The following is a 20,000-nucleotide window of genomic DNA, read 5'->3' as shown; positions in this document are numbered from 1 at the left end:
GAGAATCGATCAATGTAGATAGGACCTATTGAAAAGTGACGCGAGATTTGTTTTCCGTACTGAGCTCCAAAGCTACCGACGCCAGAGAGGCAGCTCCCACACCTGGACCCTAACAATCGACCAACTCAACCGTGGACCAACGGCTTTACTTCCCGAAGGAAGGCGTGATCATAGATGTTATGCCTTAGAACATGCCGGTGGTGCCGACTGAGATTGAACCCAGGCCTGCTGGGGTGAGAGGTAATCACGCTAACCACCGGCGCCGATATGTTTCAAGGTGATATCACGGCGAATGAGAGCGACCCAAATTTGAGTTTAGTTATCTCAGAAATAAGAAATAAAGCGCAGAAACTCAGCGATGAGTGAATTTGCATCATGTTTTCCCAGGATTTTCCAGGGAAAAATTCCCGAATTTGAGAAAAGTAAAGATCGGATTCACTCAGTCTATTGGTACTACTCCGAGACTGAATAAAATTTTCGTCAATTTCCTCATTTTCTGGCAGATTTTTAAGGTTTTCCACAGGAAAGCATGAGACAAATTTACTCATCGCTGAGTTCCTGCTCTTTTGGCGATTATGAGTGAACTAAACTCAAATTTGGGTCGTTCTCATTCGCCGTGTACGCAAAAGGAAAAGAGCCAGTGTCGCTACTTGATAGCAAACTACTCATAATGGGAGAGGAGTCTTTCTAGCTTTTATACCACTTGGTTGCACATCATTCTGATTTAACCTGAAAAGATATAAAAGAGCGCTGCTGTATGGCATTAGTTCATTTTCGCTTCGGACGGTGTGGTGAACAGCAATAGCAGCAGTTGACTGGTCGTGGCAAAGGAGGAAAAGATCTGGTAAAGGAGGCGCCAAGCGTCATCGCAAAATTCTTCGAGATAACCGCCATCGGTCGTTTGGCTCGCCGTGGTGGTGTCAAACGTATCTCCGGTCTGATCTACGAGGTGTGCTGAAGGTGTTCCTGGAAAATGAGGTCCGTGATGTCACCTACACTAAACACGCCAAGCGTAAGTGGTCATGAATGTCCTCTTCAATAAAACGGCCCTTTTTAGGGCCATCAAGCTTAAAGCTTGCTTAATTTAGAATTGGAACAAACTTTTGCTCATATTGTGGTGCTCCTGGTGGACGGATTTGGAAGTTCTTGGCACCCACGTGTCGGGAATTTTGTCAGCTTCACGTATGTATTTTTGACATTCCGCAAATCGACTGTACTTTGTAAACAATCAACATGGAAGCCGAAAGAAGGGAAAAAATTGTGCACAGTTATTTGGAAAATCCATTGTGGTCTGCATCTAGGCTAGCTAAACAGCTGAAATTGCCCAGAAATACCGTATGGCGCGTTATCAAACGGTATAAGGAAACATTGACGACGATTCGGAAGCCTCAAGCCAATCGTCGGAGTGGAACTGTCGACCGGAAACTGCGTGGTAAGATTTTGAAGACGATTAAGAGGAATCCCAATCTGTCGGACCGTGATTTGGCCAGAAATTTCGGTGCTGCCCATAGTACCGTGAGGAGAACTCGACTCCGGGAAGGAATCAAGTCGTATCGAGCTAGCAAACAGCCAAATCGGACCATAAAACAGAATAGTGTGGCCAAAATCCGTGCGCGGAAGCTATACGACCAGGTGCTGACCAAGTTCGACGGGTGTCTTCTGATGGACGATGAAACCTATGTCAAGGCTGACTTCGGGCAAATCCCAGGTCAAAAATTTTACTTGGCAACGGCTCGGGAGGATGTTCCAGCCAAATTTAAATTTGTTTTTGCCGGCAAATTTGCACGAAAATTTATGATTTGGCAGGGCATTTGCAGCTGTGGCAAAAAAACCAAAGTTTTCGTTACAAATAAGACAATGACGTCGGAACTTTGCCGTTCATTCGATCCCACGACCATCCCGTAATGTTTTGGCCAGATTTGGTAAGCTGTCATTACAGCAAAGTCGTTCAAGAATGGTATGCAGAGAAAGGGGTCCAGTTTGTTCCGAAAAACCTTAACCCACCCAACTGCCCCCAGTTCCGCCCTATTGAGAAATACTGGGCAATCATGAAGAGGAGACTCAAGGCAAAGAGAAAGGTTGTCAATGACATCAATCAGATGAAGACCTGGTGGAATAAGATAGCTAAAACGATGGACGAAGAAGGTGTGCGCCGCCTAATGAGCCGTGTTACAGGAAAAAATCGAGAATTCCTTCGAAACCGTGACGAATAATTGTATCCGTATTTTTTCTTAAAAGTATGAAGAAAACGCTACATTTGTATAAAAAAAGATCTTGAATTCAATAATAAATAACTGAAATACAGGCAATTGGTTTTTGTTCCAATTCTATCTGAAGCAAGCTTTATAACAGTAAAGAGTTGGAATATAATTTATCTGTGCTTGTTTGTCCATATTCAGAACCACAAGCCCCCAACGACCACACAAAATGCTCTCCAGAGTTGTAATCTTGTAACCAAACTTGGAAGCAGGGGTGCAAGTTATTTTGATTGATTCTCTTAATCAACTTTCTCTTTGAAAAAAATTACTACAAATTTGGTACGCCTACAATTCAAAAACGGAAAGAGTTCAGATAATAGATAATTGATCAATTAAAAGAACTAAATGCTCTTCACATTTATTCCGTCCACTAGTGGTCCTAAGTCAAGCTTCCGTTCGTGCCCCTAGGCACAGACACTTCTACTTTTTTTTTAAGAACGCGTACCCGACACGAACCCGAAATCATATTTTTTTTAAATACTTGTACGTGAACTCGTCGGGCACGGGTACGGGTCGGGTATCGGTTAAGCAAACCTGTTTTTGACCATCTATAATTTATTGAACACATATACTTTTTGCGTGGTTTAAATTGGCGCATAAATGTGTTCTTTGCAGTAGAAATTTGTTAAAAAGTATGTTTTGATGTTCAAAAACATTATTTTATTATTTTTATAAGATGTTACGAATACCCGTTCCCGACGTTGTTAATTTTAGTTAACAGCCGTACCTGACCCGAACCCCTTTTTTTGCATACCCGTCAGGAACCGTCAGGATACAAACTAGAGATGGTTGGGAGCGGGTATTTTTACCCAACCATCTATGTATCCTAATTCTTAGCAGAATTTTATTTGAGCTTATGTTTGATTTTATAACTTCACTGATCACCGATGACAAAGATTGCGAAGCCAAAAATAAACATACACCATAAACCACTTTCCTCTATTGATAATTAAGTCCTTCTGGTACGAAAGCGCACCCAGCAAAACAATGTGATATATTTGTAGTTACTCCTAGAGCTATTACTGAGAAAGTGCATAAACATGAACGAACACTGCTGCGTTGTAAAAGTTTCACACCTATCGCCGGAGATGAGATGTTCAGTGAGATAAACACAACGTAAATCAAGTATCCAACCATCAAATCATCTCCACAGGCACTGGTTACATAGAGACGGGAATAGTGGAAACCGTTATCGAATGGTTTTTTACTGCTGTGATTGTTTTTATATAACTTTCGCTGCTTCAACCTATATCGACGGTAGAAAGAAAATATTGGTAGACGGTAAATGAATGCCTGATTTTGAGGGGCACATATTGAGCTGGAAAAGAGACCTCACAGAATAACTGTCGCTTTTCTCTGCCTATCATCATTTCGGATAAATCCAAAAAAGGTTGAGTTTTCAACCAATCAAAGATTTTTTATCAAGGCAACGCACAATGCATCTGATCCGTGGCGGAAAATCTAACACTTAGACAATAGAATTAGCTGTCACTTTTCCGCAACGGATCATTGGATGCTTAGAATTTTTACAGAGTTACGGAATTGCGAAAACACTGAAATTGATTTGTAAATTGTAGATTACAGATTGTTCGATGGAAGATAAAACACAATGCACTCTGGGCCAGAAACATAATCTAGCGAGTCAACACTAATGACTCTAACGAAGCATTTCCGTAACTTGGAGTCTTCTGAAAAGTTTCTCACACATTAATGACACGATTTAACAAGCCCCCTTTAAAGATTATTTCTAATGTTCTACTAAACCTATGCGCTTTTTCAGTGGTCTTATTACACCAAAGTATACCTCAAACATCCATCTTGATGAAGAACAAGAAAGATTTGGAATTACGGGACAACATTAATGACTCCACTACGAAGCATTTGGTGTCTTCTGTAAAGTTTCTCATTATACATTAATGACCCGGTTTTTCAAGCCCCCTTTTTGATTTTTTTTTCTAACTGTTTGCGAAACCCAAGCACTTTATCAGTTGTCTTATTGCACAAAAGTATACATAAAACATCCATCTTGAAGATGAGAAAGATTTTGAATTACGGTTACATGAAATTATAGAATTATAAAAGTCTGATTGGCGAAGGGGCTGATAAAATTGTGTCATTACTGTAATAAAGACCATAAACAGATAGTAAGCAATTCATCTGCATAGATGGCGCTAAAATCAAATTTATTACTCTAACATTCTGGAGACCATTTTTGAGATGATCAACGTTGTCCAAGTCGTCAATTGGACAACGTTGATCATCTCAAAAATGGTCCCGCTAGTTTGCATTCCTGGCCTGTAGTGCAATGGTTAACATCCATATCTCTCTCGCTGATGGTCACGAGAGGTTACGATTTTAAATCTCATCCTTGGACGTGTTACGAATGACGTACAATGTGTCAAAGTGATTATAATAATAATATTATACACAAATTTGAATTTATGCAGCGATGATTGTGATATGTAACCTAAAATTTATCATATGATATATCCAATCATGAAATTTAACTCAAGTCAGATCTATTTATACCTTGGAGCACCCAAAATGGTCTTGCGTACAGATATTGTTCCTGAATTGAATGTAATTTAATGATGTGACACCTGGGTTGGGTACCCGGACATGCCCGGGTGTGGTCAATGTGCACCTGAGAACTCAATATAAACACAATTGATCTTGATCTTGAATTCTCATGAGATTTGATGTATCGCAAGATGGACTCTGGCTTAAGTAAAATTCTGGCCACCATTCTGGGGTACCCGCAACATGTCTTGGTGTAACCAATTATGAATATTATGAATTCTATTGGTGTTATTTAATTCTTAATTCTCATGTGATTTAATGTGTCGCATGATGGGTTTGGCACATGTTTGATCAATTCTAGTCAAGTATTCAACGGAACTTGCTCCGGCCATACCTCCGGAGCCAGTTGACCAATTCCAAAACAAATATTCAATAGTGTTGTATGGGACCATTGTACCCTTCATATGACACTTATTGTATCCACTTTGGAGCTGTATTTGCTGAGAAATACGCCAATCTATATTTTGTACCACACATGCATACATACTTACATACACATCCACAGATATGTTCCGATATTGACGAGCTGAGTAGGTTGGAATATGCCTTTCGGGCCGTCTGGGCCTCGGAACAAAGGTCGGTTTTCCATACGGTATCATAACGAATTTACGTTGTTTTCGAGGGAACGTATACCTCGTCTAATTTTACGTTAATTATGGTATGTTAAATTAGACGAGGCATACGATCCAACGGAAACATAGTCTATTCAGGTTTGCACATAGAGTTAATGATGGTTATTTACGATATAATGTTTTACATTCTCCCAATCATCATGGAATTCAGATCATTCGATCCACTAGATCCACTAGGAAAGTGTCCTTAGCAACGAAAAATGTCCAAACAGTCGGCGCCACCGGGATTTTCTGAGGCATAGAATCTTTGATCACGGGAAGGGAAGTAAAGCCGTTGGACCCCGGTCGAAGGGGTCGATAGATGGTAGGGTCCAGGTTTCGCAGCTGCCTCCCTGGCGTCGGTAGCATTACGGAAAACAAGATCGACGGAAAACAAATCAAGGGGAAAAATGGAGTCAATGCGCATCTGCGATACATTTCTATGTACCGTAAAACGGGGTATCTTTGATAATGCGGGTAACTTTGATAGTGTAATGTAAAGATTAAATTTACTCGCTGCGCTTTTTCCAAATTAGAACATTGGTTTCATATTGTAGCTTAGGGTATTTCCGTAGATATCGTATAGTTTTTATATAGGGGAAATGGACGTAATGTCTGCCTGAATGCCCCTAGCTTGGGCCCATACATAAATTCAGCAATCGACTATGTTTTCAATAGTGACCAAAAATATCCATCACTATCGTTCCAATGACGCATTCATCTAGATAAAATTGATAAATAGCAAATTTTTAGCGATGGGCCCAATTTTAGATCCAATTTTCGTGTTTTTCGCCTGTTTGAAAAAGTACTCAAACCATCACTTTTAAAATGTATTTCCGATATAGCCTTCACAAATTTAATGTTGTATTCTTATTGCTTATGATGTTTGTGATTATATACGCATTCAAAGTTTCATATTTAAAGAACAAGAACTAAATTGTTTGTGTTTCAAACTGAAGTTCGGTCACAAAACTAAAAAAATAGGCAAATGCTTTAATTTCCGTTAAACATATTACTAACAAATTTACTCTTGGATCCTCAGTACTTGTTTTAAAAATATAAAATTTGAAAAACATTAATTGCTATAAAAATTATTTAGAATATACTTTAAAAAACTATCAATGTTACTCCATTTTACGGTACATAAGATGCTATATGATCCCAGATCATAAGTTACAAGAAGAAGTTGGAAAGTGTTTGACACATAGAACCTGCCATTTTCACTTTCATATTGTCACAATCAGCCATTTTATGATCCGTGAGCGTTCACTCAGAGTGAGCGCTCACGAATCGTAAAATCGCCGATTGTGGCATAATCATAATCATAATCATGTGGATAAATGTACTTCTTATTTTTTTATATTTTTTAAAGCAAGCTCATGAAATATGCAAATTTTTGAAATATTGTAAATCTTGGACAACAACGTTTGATAAATTTTGTGAACTTTTGGCTATTACGCTGTAGTTTTAACACAACAAACAATATTTGAATCATTTTAAATCATGCTGTCAAGTTGGTGTTCTACGATTTTTGTCGATTTCAAAGTATCCAAGGTTTAGAATATTTCAAAAATTTGCACTGCTCATAAGCATTTTCTTAAAAATAAAAATAAAAATTTAACAGGGACATTTTGAAATATTCATGTTTCTAAAACTTCTTTAAAATGTTTACTTAAAAATAATAAAAATGATTTTAGTTTTCTCTGTAACATTGCCTCAGACGTCTATCCGGTCAGAAGGGACGATTTCGTGCTACAAATTATTGAAAAATGTCGTAGACGCCATTTTGAAACAAAAAAGCGAATGATTGCCCATAACAAACAATTATGTAAAGTTTCATGTAAATCGAAGAAGGTTGAGCTTGATCGGTTCATCATTTGGCCTGGAACTGCTCTAGATACTTGATCAATGAAGGATGGGAACTATTGAAATGTTGGTGGAGAAATCAACCCAATTAGCGGCGCCGGTGGTGTAGTGGTAGGCGTGATTACCTTTCACCACAGCAGGCCTGGGTTTTATCCCAGTCGGCACCGCCGGGATGTTCTGAGGCATAACATCTCTGATCACGCCTTCCTTCGGAAGGGAAGTAAAGCCGTTGGTCCTCGGTTCATGAGTTGATGGGTCGATATGTAGGGTCCAGGAGTGGGAGCTGCCTTCCTGGCGTCGGTAGCATTGGTGGTCAGCACGGAAAATAAGATCGACGGAAAACAAATAAACTAAAAAAAAAAATCAACCCAATCAACTCAAGGTGAAAAATGTATTAGTTCCTAAGTAACATTGACAGATTCTCTTCTTCAACTTTCTCCTTGCATCATCATGGCCATATTAAGCCATTCCTAGCTATTTTCAGCACACAGATCGATGAAAGAAGCTATTATCAGCTTATAATACGACAAACACGACAAGAAACGGTTCTGTGGCCAATTTATTAACGAAAGAGAAAATCGATGAAGATAGTCCCCACGACCATGTAAAGATATTTACGGCTATTTTAGATACGCAGTTCGCTATTATCTAGCATCTTATACGACAATTACGACAGGAGCAGGGTTGTTAATAACGATAACGCCCGTTAACGTCTTCAATGCAAATTATCATTGAAAATGTTAACCTCACGTTAACGATCAACAACGTCCACAGGAGACGTTTTTGTAGCCGAGTTCTTAAGAGAAAGTCGATGAAGAGATTAAATTGGTTCTTTGGTCCTTTTGCATTGTTAGGGTTGAAATCATGTTAATCAATGTTTAAACCTCTCACCACACATAGATACCCTATAACTTTTTTTCACTCACGCTTTGCTACACTCTCAATTTGTGGAACTACTTTCACAAACCTTTCCACAGTGCACTTAAATGGCATTCTTATAAATAAACACCTGCTCGAAAATATGTTAAAATATTCAGCGTGACTGGTAGTACATCGTCAATCTGCAAAGTGTGATAGAGGATCTCAATCCTAGCAAAAAAATGTCCTACAGTACACCTCAATTCCTGCTTATAACGGAGATATTTAGGTTTTAATGTTTGTGACCACATTTGAACCGCCCTAGCGGCTATACCAAGCCACGTAGTGATCTTGAACAAAATGTCAAATTCATCTAGAAGCGTACGCTATCCGCTGAGCAGCCCACAACTATCAACTGGGGAGGTTGAACTAAAAAAACAATGGTGCCCTAATAACCCACATTTTTTAGACATTTATAAGCATAACATTGGCATCAGCTTGAAAAACTTAAACATTTCTGCTTAGTCGTGCAGTCCTGGTATCTTTTGCCCCATGAAATATGAGTTTTTGTTGACCGATTTTGTTGATAGTTTTGAGTTGGTTTATAATATATACATAGACTCTAGTTTTGAGCTGCTCAATGGATAGCGAATACTTCTAGCTGAATTTGACTTTTCGTTCTAGACCTCTAAGTGGTTTTGTATTTCCGCTAGGCAGTTCAAATGTAGGATGGTCACACCTAAATATCTCCGTTATAAACAGGAAATGAGGTGTAGTGTAGAACATTTTTAGCATTGTTTGAGGTTCTCTAACACCCTGTTTCGGAATGACCAATCACCCTGTATAATCAAGCTACAAAATTATGTTTTTAATTACATTTTTAAATTAGTCAACTTGTAAATTTACTGCAGCTTGATTATCAGATTTAAAATTACTGATTTAGTAACACCTTGAACTACTAGGTGTTTCTAAATGAGCGTGAGATGCATCCATGTTTGCTTTTCATGCAATAATTGCTAAATCCACTTCAATATCATTTATTTACCTCTGCACTTTCTCGAAGTGTTTCAAATCGGGCAAGTATTTCCTTGACTGATACTTTTGGTTCTATCGGTTCTTCTATAATGGTTTCCATTCTTCCAACGGATCCAGAGCTAGCAATACTATTTCGTCTATTTTTTACCGATGATTGCAAGTTGGCGGCCGATGTCGAAGCAGTGCTTGCACTAGCCTTGAACAAATCAGACAGTTCAGAATCTTCCTGTATCACATCAATTGTATTTTGACTATTCTGATCTTTCTTAAATCCACAATTTATGTATTCACATTGCACGTGTGACTTTTCCAAGTATGCTTTTATAACTGGTTCGTCCATTGGTAGCACATCTTGCAAATCGTCCAGATCACTTCTTCGATGAATGTCAACTCGCGTTTCGCCAGTGATTTCGCATATTTCGGCCATCGAATCCGAATCCGACAGCCTTTCGAACTTATCATCCATATTAGACGTCTGCTCTGGCAAGTTTACTAAACTATCTAGTGATGCAGGTCTGTGCAGTGTATCAATATCTGATTCATGATTTATGCTACGGCTGTGTTGGCTGCTATTATTGCCGTGATCATAATTCCTCACAAAATTGCTCTCCGCTGGCGAGATTGGGCTGGGTGTCGGAATGCCTTCGTAACACTTATACGAGCTGCTACTAGTACCGCTGCTTTGATCGTACGTTCGTTGTGGTTTTTCAGCGACTCTAGTATCGTCCGTTGGACCCATGGTTAGCGACGATGACGAAAGCAAGCGAAAACACTCACGCGCGACTTTCTATGCCTTTTTCATGCTCTGATTATGCTGCACTTTCAGATTTAACATGCAACGATCAATGCAATATCCACGGTTAATGACATCACTAGGGATAAAACATCTCGAACGATTTTCACTGCATGCCAATCTACAATCAATATTTTGAATTGCAATAACACGTATTCACATTTGCGTCACACAAAACCAACTTATCTCTATTTTTTGGCTATGATCATTTAACGGTCAACGCACACGACAAGTAGCACACTAATTTTGGCACTGAGTTTGAAAAAAAAAAAAATGTAGCGAATAAGTTAATCAATAAACTCTCTTCAATCAATTGGATACCTGAGCAAAACGCAATTGGAATGATCAACGAAATCGATAGAAAACCGCTACGTGAAATTGCAACGGTTTTATGAATGTCGATAAAATAAACGTAATATCCAAATCAAGATTCATGACTACAGTTGAAGATTCACAACCAGTTGGCACTCTATGCGTTTTCTTAGGCTTGCACTTTGCTGATTCATTAAATGTACTCGAACAATCGTGAAATCGGAACTAGGTCTTCTATTCACACAACCTTACACAATAAAGAGCAGATGCGTTATTAATTCCTCAATCAACGCTATTTCTGGTCTCTGACTGACCACTTAGAAGCACTTGCGCGTACACACGAGAAATGGGATGGAAAGGTAGGCTGCACCAGAAAAAGTTAAAAAGAGAAATTACAAATAACCACCAGGCTTCATCAAACGGTACAGCGGATTAATGTGTATTGGTCGAAGTTCGGCCGGGTACTGGTGGTTGAAAAATTTGCAGCATGCGTGAAAGTGCCCGTTGTCCAACATACTTTCGTGCGATTGATGCTGGAGCCTTCTCTCTGCAAGTGTACGGCCGGACCAGCAATGCGGTGCATACACTGAGCAGGTGAGAGAGCGAGAGTAAACTTAATCATTTTATGATTAGCAAACCTGATTTTAGTGATATTCAACTTGTGAAGATTGTTTTATGCAGCCTGCGTAGCTAAAAGACAAACAACTGGTTGAAATAAAATGACACTCTCATTCACGGATTTCCTTATGAGCCAATTGCAGAGCTGGAAGTGAAAAGCATGGGATTCTTCTAGAGTAAATATATCCCGATTTCGTTACTTTACTTCCAATTTTTCATTTATTATTAGGAACGTTTTAAGTAGCTCATAGGCAATGTTGGTTTTCAGTTCCTTAGATAATAATCCAATCTGACGAGTCTGGCGATTATCGATACGATACACTATCACAAATTGTGTTACAGATACTTCCTATAAACATCAGTTTGTTGGAACTTTAAACTGGGTATCATTGATGATTTTATGATTTTTTAAATTATCTCACACATGTGTAAGACGTTTTATTTTTCAAATTATTTTCTAGTTTTTTTTTAACTAGATACTTTAGTAGATCGTTTATTCATGCAGTCCTCCAAAACAGGGTGATAGAGGACCTCAAATCATGTTAAAAATTGTTCGACACTATACCTAAATTCCTACTTATAACGGAAATATTAAAGTTTTAATGATTGTGACCACCCTAACTTCGAAGCACCCAAGCGCCAATACCAAACCACTTAGTGATCTAGAAAAATAAGCATAGTCCATTTTATGAAATGACAGGAGTTGTTTTGCCTGACAGAATTTTATGATATTGATGTTGCTTCTCACAGCCGTTAGCAGTGCTGTGGTTGTGGGTAGTCGATGACTACGTAGCTCCAAACAGAAAAAAAGTTTACAAAATAGGTCAAATGAGAGCAATATTTCACCGTAAATGCTAAATATTAAAAATATACTGCACATAACAAAGGTTAGCTTTGAACACTTGCGCCTCTGATTAACAAATTCGGAGAAAACTTGGAGAAATGTTAAATTTGAAATAACTAGCATCTCTGATATACATGTTCAGGTGAAAATTAGAAGTTGTTTCTGATGAATTTATGAATTATGAAAAAGAGGGACCAAGATGAAAATATAATATGAAAAATTGTCAGCACCAATTATGAAAAGGGGGACCATGGTGAAAATATCGTATGAAAACTTTCCACCTTCAATTATAAAAAATGGGGACCAAGGTGAAAATGTCATAGAAAAATTGTAACCTTAAATTATGAAAAGAGGGACCAAGATGAAAATATGATAAGAAAAATTGTCTCCTCCAATTATGAAAAGGGTGAAAATATCATATGAAAACTTGTAACCTTCAATTATGAAAAAGGGGGACCAAGTTGAAAATGTCATATGAAAAATTGTAACATCCAATTCAGAAAAAGAGGGACCAAGGTGAAAATATCATATGAAAATTTGTCACCTCTAATTATGAAAAGGGAGGGACCAAGTGAAAATATCGTATGAAAAATTTCCTCCTTCAATTATGAAAAAGGGGAAACAAGGTGAATATATCATATGAAAAATTTCCTCCTTCAATTATGAAAAAGGGGGCCCAAGATGAAAACTTTCATGTACCAAGGTGATAGTATCATATGAAAAATTTCCTCCTTCAATTATGAATAGGAAGGACCAAGGTGAAAATATCATACGAAATATTGTCACTTCCAATTATGAAAAGGGGGGATCAAGATGAAAATATCATATGAAAATTTGTCACCTCCGTCGGTAAGTAACCGAGTTGAATGAGTTGAATTAGAAACGTCTCGTAAAATGCTCTATACACTATCCGCTGAACAGTTCACAACTATACCCTATATCGATATTTTTTAAATCTATGGTTCACCTTTTTGGGTGAACTTTACGTGAATTTTATTTGCAGGGTTGGTGTTGCCAGTGTAGATCGCTAAGTGGATTGGACTTGGCATTTAGGGCGGATCAAAGGTAAAGTGGTTACGCACATTCCTTAATATCTCCGTTATAAGCAGGAATAGAGATATTGTGTAGAACTTTTTTGCATGCTTTAAGGTCCTCTATTACACTGTTTCGGATTGAACGTGAGCTACCAGTCACCCTGTTTATTAGAATATCAAGTTAAAGTATAACTTTTTACGCTCCGAACACGAAGCCTCCGGTAAAATATGTAACGTCAAATTGGCAATGTTTGAAATATATTACTCAGCAATTTACCAATAGATTCTAAACCTATTGATACCGAATAAATATTAACAGTCTTTAGTTTTAAGTGGCACCAATAAATTTGGAATTCGTCAATAAATGGCTGAGTTATGACTTTGCCTTTTTACATTACACATTTTACCGGAGTTCAGAGTTTTAATGTTTTATGGTTAACCCGCATAATCTAAAACCATTTACGATAAAGTGTGTACTATATACACGACTCGTTACAGTGCTACCTCATGTTTTCATCATTGGCGTATGGTTGAAATTTTTATATCGACGATACTGCATGTAGTTAGTGTACGGCATACCGTTCACTCATAATTATTTATTGCGCATGTAGTAATATTCTTTAAACAATGCTAAACAATTCTACTTGGATGATCACACAAGTAATAATGACATGTTATGTATTGCACAAATTGTTATTATCCTCCATTAATGGCCGAACAGGTTAATACTTCACACATGCTGAGATCTGCAGTAATCTTATTAGTTTGATATAAGTTAATCCATCAAACTTGGACATACCAGTATGAGGTTGTATAAGTGTTCACAGAAATTATTCAGTCTTTTGATTACCTGCCATGCTAAAAGTGGTGCAAAAGTTTGGTGGTTTCAATGCTAGTTGACAAAAGTTGCCAAGAAACAGGTACCATCAAACTTAAGGGGAAAATTAGGGGAAATATTGAAACATGAAATCAAACTTTTCTGATTTTGCGTCAATTTTCCTTATAAGCATTAACCAAAATGCAACTGCCAATGAGATGACGCGGATTTATCTGAAGAAAGGTGAAGTGAGATCCGAATCTGTGAGATTTACGAGTCGTCCTGTTTGCTGAGAGTTTGGTCATGTGATCAATGCGGACGTGATTGAAAAAGGGAAGAAGTGGTTTCGGATAGTTTGAGTGGGTCGTGTTAATTACGATAGATTTATTGCCGACTTTATTTTGATGAAAAGAATAAAAATAAATGGTACTCGTCAATCAATACATTTATTTCTACTACGGTTTAATAACAATAAGGACTGTAATACAGCAAGCAGATCCAAGGGTGTAGCCAGATTTCAAGCTAGGGAGGGGCGAAAAAAAAAATTACTATGGAAAATTTGGCCGAATGGCATTTCACCGAACGCCATTTCACCGAAAGCCTTTGTGTGGCTGAGTTGCCCCCTCTGGCTACGCCTATGAGCAGATCTCTTATTCCATTCGATTGTTTCTAAACGATAAGTCATATAATTTTAAGGGGAAAATGGATTATGTATCATCCATTCAGAATGTAGTATCGATAAATTTTTTTTGGAAAAATCTCCGTTTTGGCATAGTAGTTATACTTAACCGCCCTTTACCCATATAGTAGTTGTGCCCTTTTCCATGTACGGAATCGTCAGAACAATTTATGGTATGGTAAGAATATAGTTTTTTATGAATCGTTGGAGTCATACATTCATTTTTGTAAATCATTTAAAAGTAGACAAAAAACCCTCCAAATATGGTCCTGGATTATGCGGGAAGTTCAACGACAAATATAAATTAAACAAAAATATTAGTTAACATTTTTTGAAAAAGTGGATAGCATTGATAGGGGAAATGGATGTAATGTCGGCCTAAATGCTCCTAATTTGGGCCCATACATAAATTCAGCAATTGACTAAATTTCCAATAGTGGCCAAACATATCCATTAGTACCGTCCCAATGATGCGTTCATCTAGATAAAATTGATAAATAGCTGATTTTTAGTGATGGGCCCAATCTTAGATCCATAGACCAACATTAGAGGCATGTCCCCTATTTTACAATTTAATATATAACATTTTATTAACTGTCGGCGCCGGTGGTGTAGTGGTAAGCGTGACTGCTTTCTCACCCCAATGGGTCTGGGTTCAATCCCAGCCGAGGTCGGTGGGATTTTTCTGAGGCATAAAATCTCTGGTCACGTCTTCCTTCGGAAGGGACGTAAACCCGTTGGTCCCGGCCCATGTGTGTTTGAATGGGTGCGATATCCTACGCAGGTGCGGAAGATGCCTTCCTGCACATTCGATTGCCGTCAATGGATGGCAATCGATGTCGGTCGGTGATTGGCACTAGATTGCGGAACAGAGACCGACGTTTAATAAAGGAATGAAGAAGGATTTTATTAACTCGAATTAACAAAAAATAACTCGGATGGAAAGAACTGCAAAACCCATCACCTTGTGAAATGATTAGAGGGTTCTTTCCGATATTCAGGGAAATCCCGGGATTTTTATTTGATACCCGGATTTCCCGATAATTGAACCAGGAATAAAGTGTGGTCCAATTAGAATCCGGAAACTCAGTTCATTTTATAGCAGTGCGCCTAGTGTTCAGTTCTAGAATGAATTGAGAGTGCTTACCTTTCAGTACTGACAATGGATTATCGTAAGCTGTTCGTTTTATTTTCATAATTACTGACAGCATGGCACTATTTGCCTAGAACTCTATTGAAATTTTATCCAGTTTGGTTCCATGTGGATTGTTAAGATCAATCAAGCGCTTTGGCATTACGAGTACTGCATATACACTGAAGTCTTTTTTTACACGGTTTTTTTACGCGGTTTTTTTACACTGTTATTTTACACGGTTTTTCGCGATTTACACGGTACGTTTTTAACGATTTCTCGACAACGATACAACCTATCGACTTGATTCCAATCACATTATCAATCGAATGACATACTTAGAAAAAAATCACAATTTTTGGTGTAAATACAGACATTTTTAAAATATGTCTATATGGACCATAGCGTGCTATAATTACAAATGGCATCAAAATCCGATTTTTTAAAAACATTTAAGCATGTGAAAAATCAAAATCTCTTAGGTTGTTTTTTACACGGTACGTATCCTCCGTGTAAAAAAAGACCTGAGTGTATATGGTTTGAAAGCTATTTGTCTGACAGAACTCAACGGACTGTTTTTAATTATTCTATTTCCAGTCCCATGGGAAATAACCTTGGAGTGCCCCAGGGAAGTGTATTAGGGCCCCTGTTGTTTATTATGTATATTATTGACTTGCGAAGTGTTTTACGATTTTGCGACATTAATCTTTTCGCAGATGATACTGTGTTATTCATTGCAGCTAAAGATTTAGATGATGCCGTTTTACACTTGAATGAAGATTTGCGTTCTCTAAGTAGATGGTTGAAGTATAAGCAGTTGAAATTGAATACAAGTAAAACTAAATTTATGGTAATTTCGTGGAATCGAGTAAATGAGAATGTCTCTGTTGTAAATGATGATGAGACTATTGATCGCGTTCAGGAGATTAAATATTTTGGCGTGATTATTGATGACACACTTAAGTTCAACTCTCACATTGGCAATGTCATCAAGAAAATTGCCAAGAAGTATGGCATTCTATGTCGACTGAAAAACGATTTAACTATTGTCAGTAAAATAAAGCTATACAAATCAATCATCTCTCTTCATCTTGACTTTTGCCCTTCCATTTTATTTCTGGCCAATGCAACACATATATCGAGATTACAGCGCTTGCAGGATAAAATAATGCGTTTGATTTTGAGATGTAATAGATTCACTTCCTCAACTTTGATGCTAGACGCCTTACAATGGTTGTCGGTGAAGCAAAGAATTGTATATTTGACTATGGTGTTCATTTGTAAAGTAGTTAACGGTTTGCTTCCTCGATATTTGTGTGATTGAATTGAAAATGGAAGTGACTTTCATAGATATAAAACTAGAAACGCGGTTGAAATAAGAACACCATATTTCTTGACTTGTGCTTCACAAGTAAGGAATAAATGTTTTCAATTCGATGCCTACACATATCAAACGTTCAGCAACACTTACAGAATTTAAAAGACACTGCATTTCACACGTTAAACTGTCTTTTGAATAGTTATCCAGTGATTTTTTTTATGAATTGACAAATTATGTATCTTGTCGAAGTTATCTCTAACGGACTATTTTATATGGATAGCTGTCATGATGTTTTTTTTTTTTTTTTAATAATTATTGTAGCACTGCATAAACTATTTCTGTTCGCCACGATGGTGATAATAGATTTTTAATATTTGATTTAATAGTAGATTAATTAAAAAAAGTAGTCAGATTGCGGGGTTGCTAGTGTAATAGAATGCTTTGTTGATTGTTCACTAACTCTTGATTGCTTGTAATACTTATTAATATTTTAGGTGAACAAAAAGGCGAACTAAGAGGTGGACGCCTGAGCTTTTCCACATTTATATCGCTGTGAAGCAACTGTAAACTCTAGAGGGAATTTATATCTGTAACTGAAACCAGTTCGATTTTGTTTGCTAACCTGGTTCAAATGTCATATTTAATTATCATAAAGATAAATCGTCCAGCTCAAACCTTTGTAGGGGTAAGAGGTGGGACCATAATCATCATCATGTGATTCCGGAAATATGAATAAATTTAGAAACTCCCGGGGAAGTGACCAAACTCTGAAATGATTCAGAAGTATTCATGCGACACATCAAATCACATGATAATGTTGAAAAAATATCATTGGAGGCATATTATTTTGGCCACAGTTGGTCATGTTCAAGGAACCCTCGGGTAAGTGGCCAGAATTTGACCTGAGTCAAAACTCAATTTGCGACACATTACATCACAATTGAATTTAAAAACAAGATCATTTGTGGACAGGTTAAGTACTCTGGCGCTCTGGTTGGTCACAGCCAAACATAATCCGGGTAACCTCGGGTAAATGGCCAGATCGTTTTGAAGTTTCATGTAAATTTCTGCGATATATAGCGCACACGTAGTTATCGCTAGACTTAGCGTAAACTAATATTATATTTAATGTTAATTTAACTGCAATGTCACATAAATCATCAGTGTTTTATACAAGCTTACAAACAATTTCGTTTTTTACGTCAACCATAGCGCAATTTTAAACGAGAGGCCTTTTTACACGATCGTTAAAAATTTTAATTCTGTTACTGTGCAAGATCTGTCATCATTCGACATATAAAATTACATGAGAGGAGCTTCCAGGCCCAAGTGAAGCTTAAGCTTGACATGACCAAAATAATTTTTATCCTCTGTTCGAGGCCTATTTCCACTTCGGTCAGTAATTTGATCTATTGTAGTATATTTTTGTCCTTAGTTTAGTGCATGTCGTATTATTCCATCAATATTAAGAAATGAAATAGTATTCGGTTTTGATACAGTTGTCATTCTTGTCTTTATCGCAAGGAGCTGACTTTAATTTTAAGGAATGGTGGGGAAGAAAGTTCCACCCTAGAAAAAAATAAATAATATGGAAGAAAATTTAATCATTGTGCGGCTTGAATCAAATGGAAGAAAATGTGCGCGGAATGATTACTATCCATGTTGGCGGTGGTTAACGTGAAGGATGATTTGAGCCCCGTTTGCCTTCAGAGTCGTGGAGAACAGTTCCGGTGGTGCGGTTTATCGTCTCTTTGGTGACGTTAAACTCGTCGTTGTATTGGAGCAGTGGGGAGTTTGGTGAGGTGACAGGTTTGCATTGCCGGATATGTTCTCCATGACATTCACAGTTAGATTTTTTGCCGAGGTAGGCACTATCGAACAGCTCGGCATTTTATTTTGCTAAATCTCAGTGAATAACTTGCCGAACCGAAAAGTAAAATATTTGTAATCGGTTATATCATGCCCATATAAGCATTAACTTCTCCAGAGGATCATCACCGATCGTTTCAAACATGTGGTGCACGTCATTAGGTCGTATGAATAAAAGCGTTTACTTTACTTTTCCCGTAAGAAAAGCACGGGAAAGTAAAGTAAACTCTTTTTATTCATACATTATACATGCCCATTGGTGGAAAAATAACAGCACAGCTAACAAAATCGATTAGTTGTTAATCGATTAATTAAAAAATGCGACATGATTTTGGTGTGATTGTTTTGATGAAAAAGTGCGAAAAATTTCATCTCTACCGAGGGGGCAGCAAAATCATAAAATTACCTTGGATGAAAGGGACCATGAAAGAGGACACTAAAATGGAAAGTTTTTGTTCCAACAGCTTTATCTTATACGCAGAAAAAATATTTTAAACGCAATAATATTTGACGTAAAATTAATAAGAATTTCATTTTGTTTTGGCTGCAAAAAGAAATCATTATTATTTCAACAATCCAGTATCTTTGTTTCTAAAAACCCATGGATTGTTAAATCAAAAAGAAAATCTTTTCGAATTTACAAGAGCTTTCATGGTTTTGACGTGAGCTGTCAAATTTGGCAGCTGGGTCAACAAAAAAATATGTTCGTTTTTAAAAGAGATTTCTTGTTGATTCAATCATATTTATTATATTAAGCCTGAAAATATACGCAGTAGAAATAAAAATATGTCTATTGATTCAATTATGTTTTGTTTTCTTTTAGTAACAAACAGAATTCCAATTAGATTAAAAAAACCTTTCTGAGGCATAAAATCTCTCTCCGGTTCATGAGTTGATAAATCGATAGGTACACAGCAAAAAAAAATGTAATATCGATCAATGTAATCCAAGCTGATGTATGAAATAATGATGTAATAGCAAAAAGCAGATACAATATTACATTAATGGATGTAATTTTGTTCGCAAAATCGATGTACATCGTACAACGTTATTTTACACAACCGATGGATTGACCTGGTTGCAGCAGTTTGGATGTAATATTCAACAACTTTTTTTTCTGTTTAGGGTCCAGGTGTGGGAGCTGCCTTAATGGCGTCGGGAGCATTGGTACTCAGAACGGAAAACAAGATCGACGGAAAGAAAAATCAAGGAAAAAATAAAGAAAAACGTTTATATTTAACAACTGCAGCATACTCACTTACCTCAAGTCTCGCGATTTTCGGAAATCTTGCACTTATTTCCCGAAATTCACAATTCAAACAATATTTACTTCTTCTTCTTCTTTCTTTCCTTTATTTAACGTCAGTCTCTGT

General features: G+C 37.3%; 1 protein-coding gene across 2 annotated transcripts in view; it reads right to left on the bottom strand.

Annotated features, from left to right (window-relative positions):
* Myo10A (Myosin 10A) overlaps window positions 1-20,000 on the bottom strand; it is a 105,367-nt gene that overhangs the window by 25,566 nt on the left and 59,801 nt on the right. Inside the window, exon 1 of one of the 2 annotated variants that reach the window (XM_065226389.1) lies at window positions 9,219-10,789. The exons of the other annotated variant lie outside the window; for it this stretch is intronic. Within the exon in view, the coding sequence (XP_065082461.1) occupies window positions 9,219-9,947 (729 nt within the window). The 5' untranslated portion in view covers window positions 9,948-10,789. Of the gene's footprint in view, window positions 1-9,218; window positions 10,790-20,000 lie in introns of those variants that run through there. 2 annotated transcript variants of the gene reach the window in all.

This window comes from Ochlerotatus camptorhynchus, unplaced genomic scaffold, assembly GCF_037179485.1.
Source record: "Ochlerotatus camptorhynchus isolate MF236.1 unplaced genomic scaffold, CSIRO-AGI_Acam_v1.1 ptg000250l, whole genome shotgun sequence".
NCBI lineage: Eukaryota > Metazoa > Arthropoda > Insecta > Diptera > Culicidae > Ochlerotatus > Ochlerotatus camptorhynchus.
Note: the sequence above shows the minus strand (reverse complement) of the source record. Positions and strands in the feature narration are given on the sequence as shown.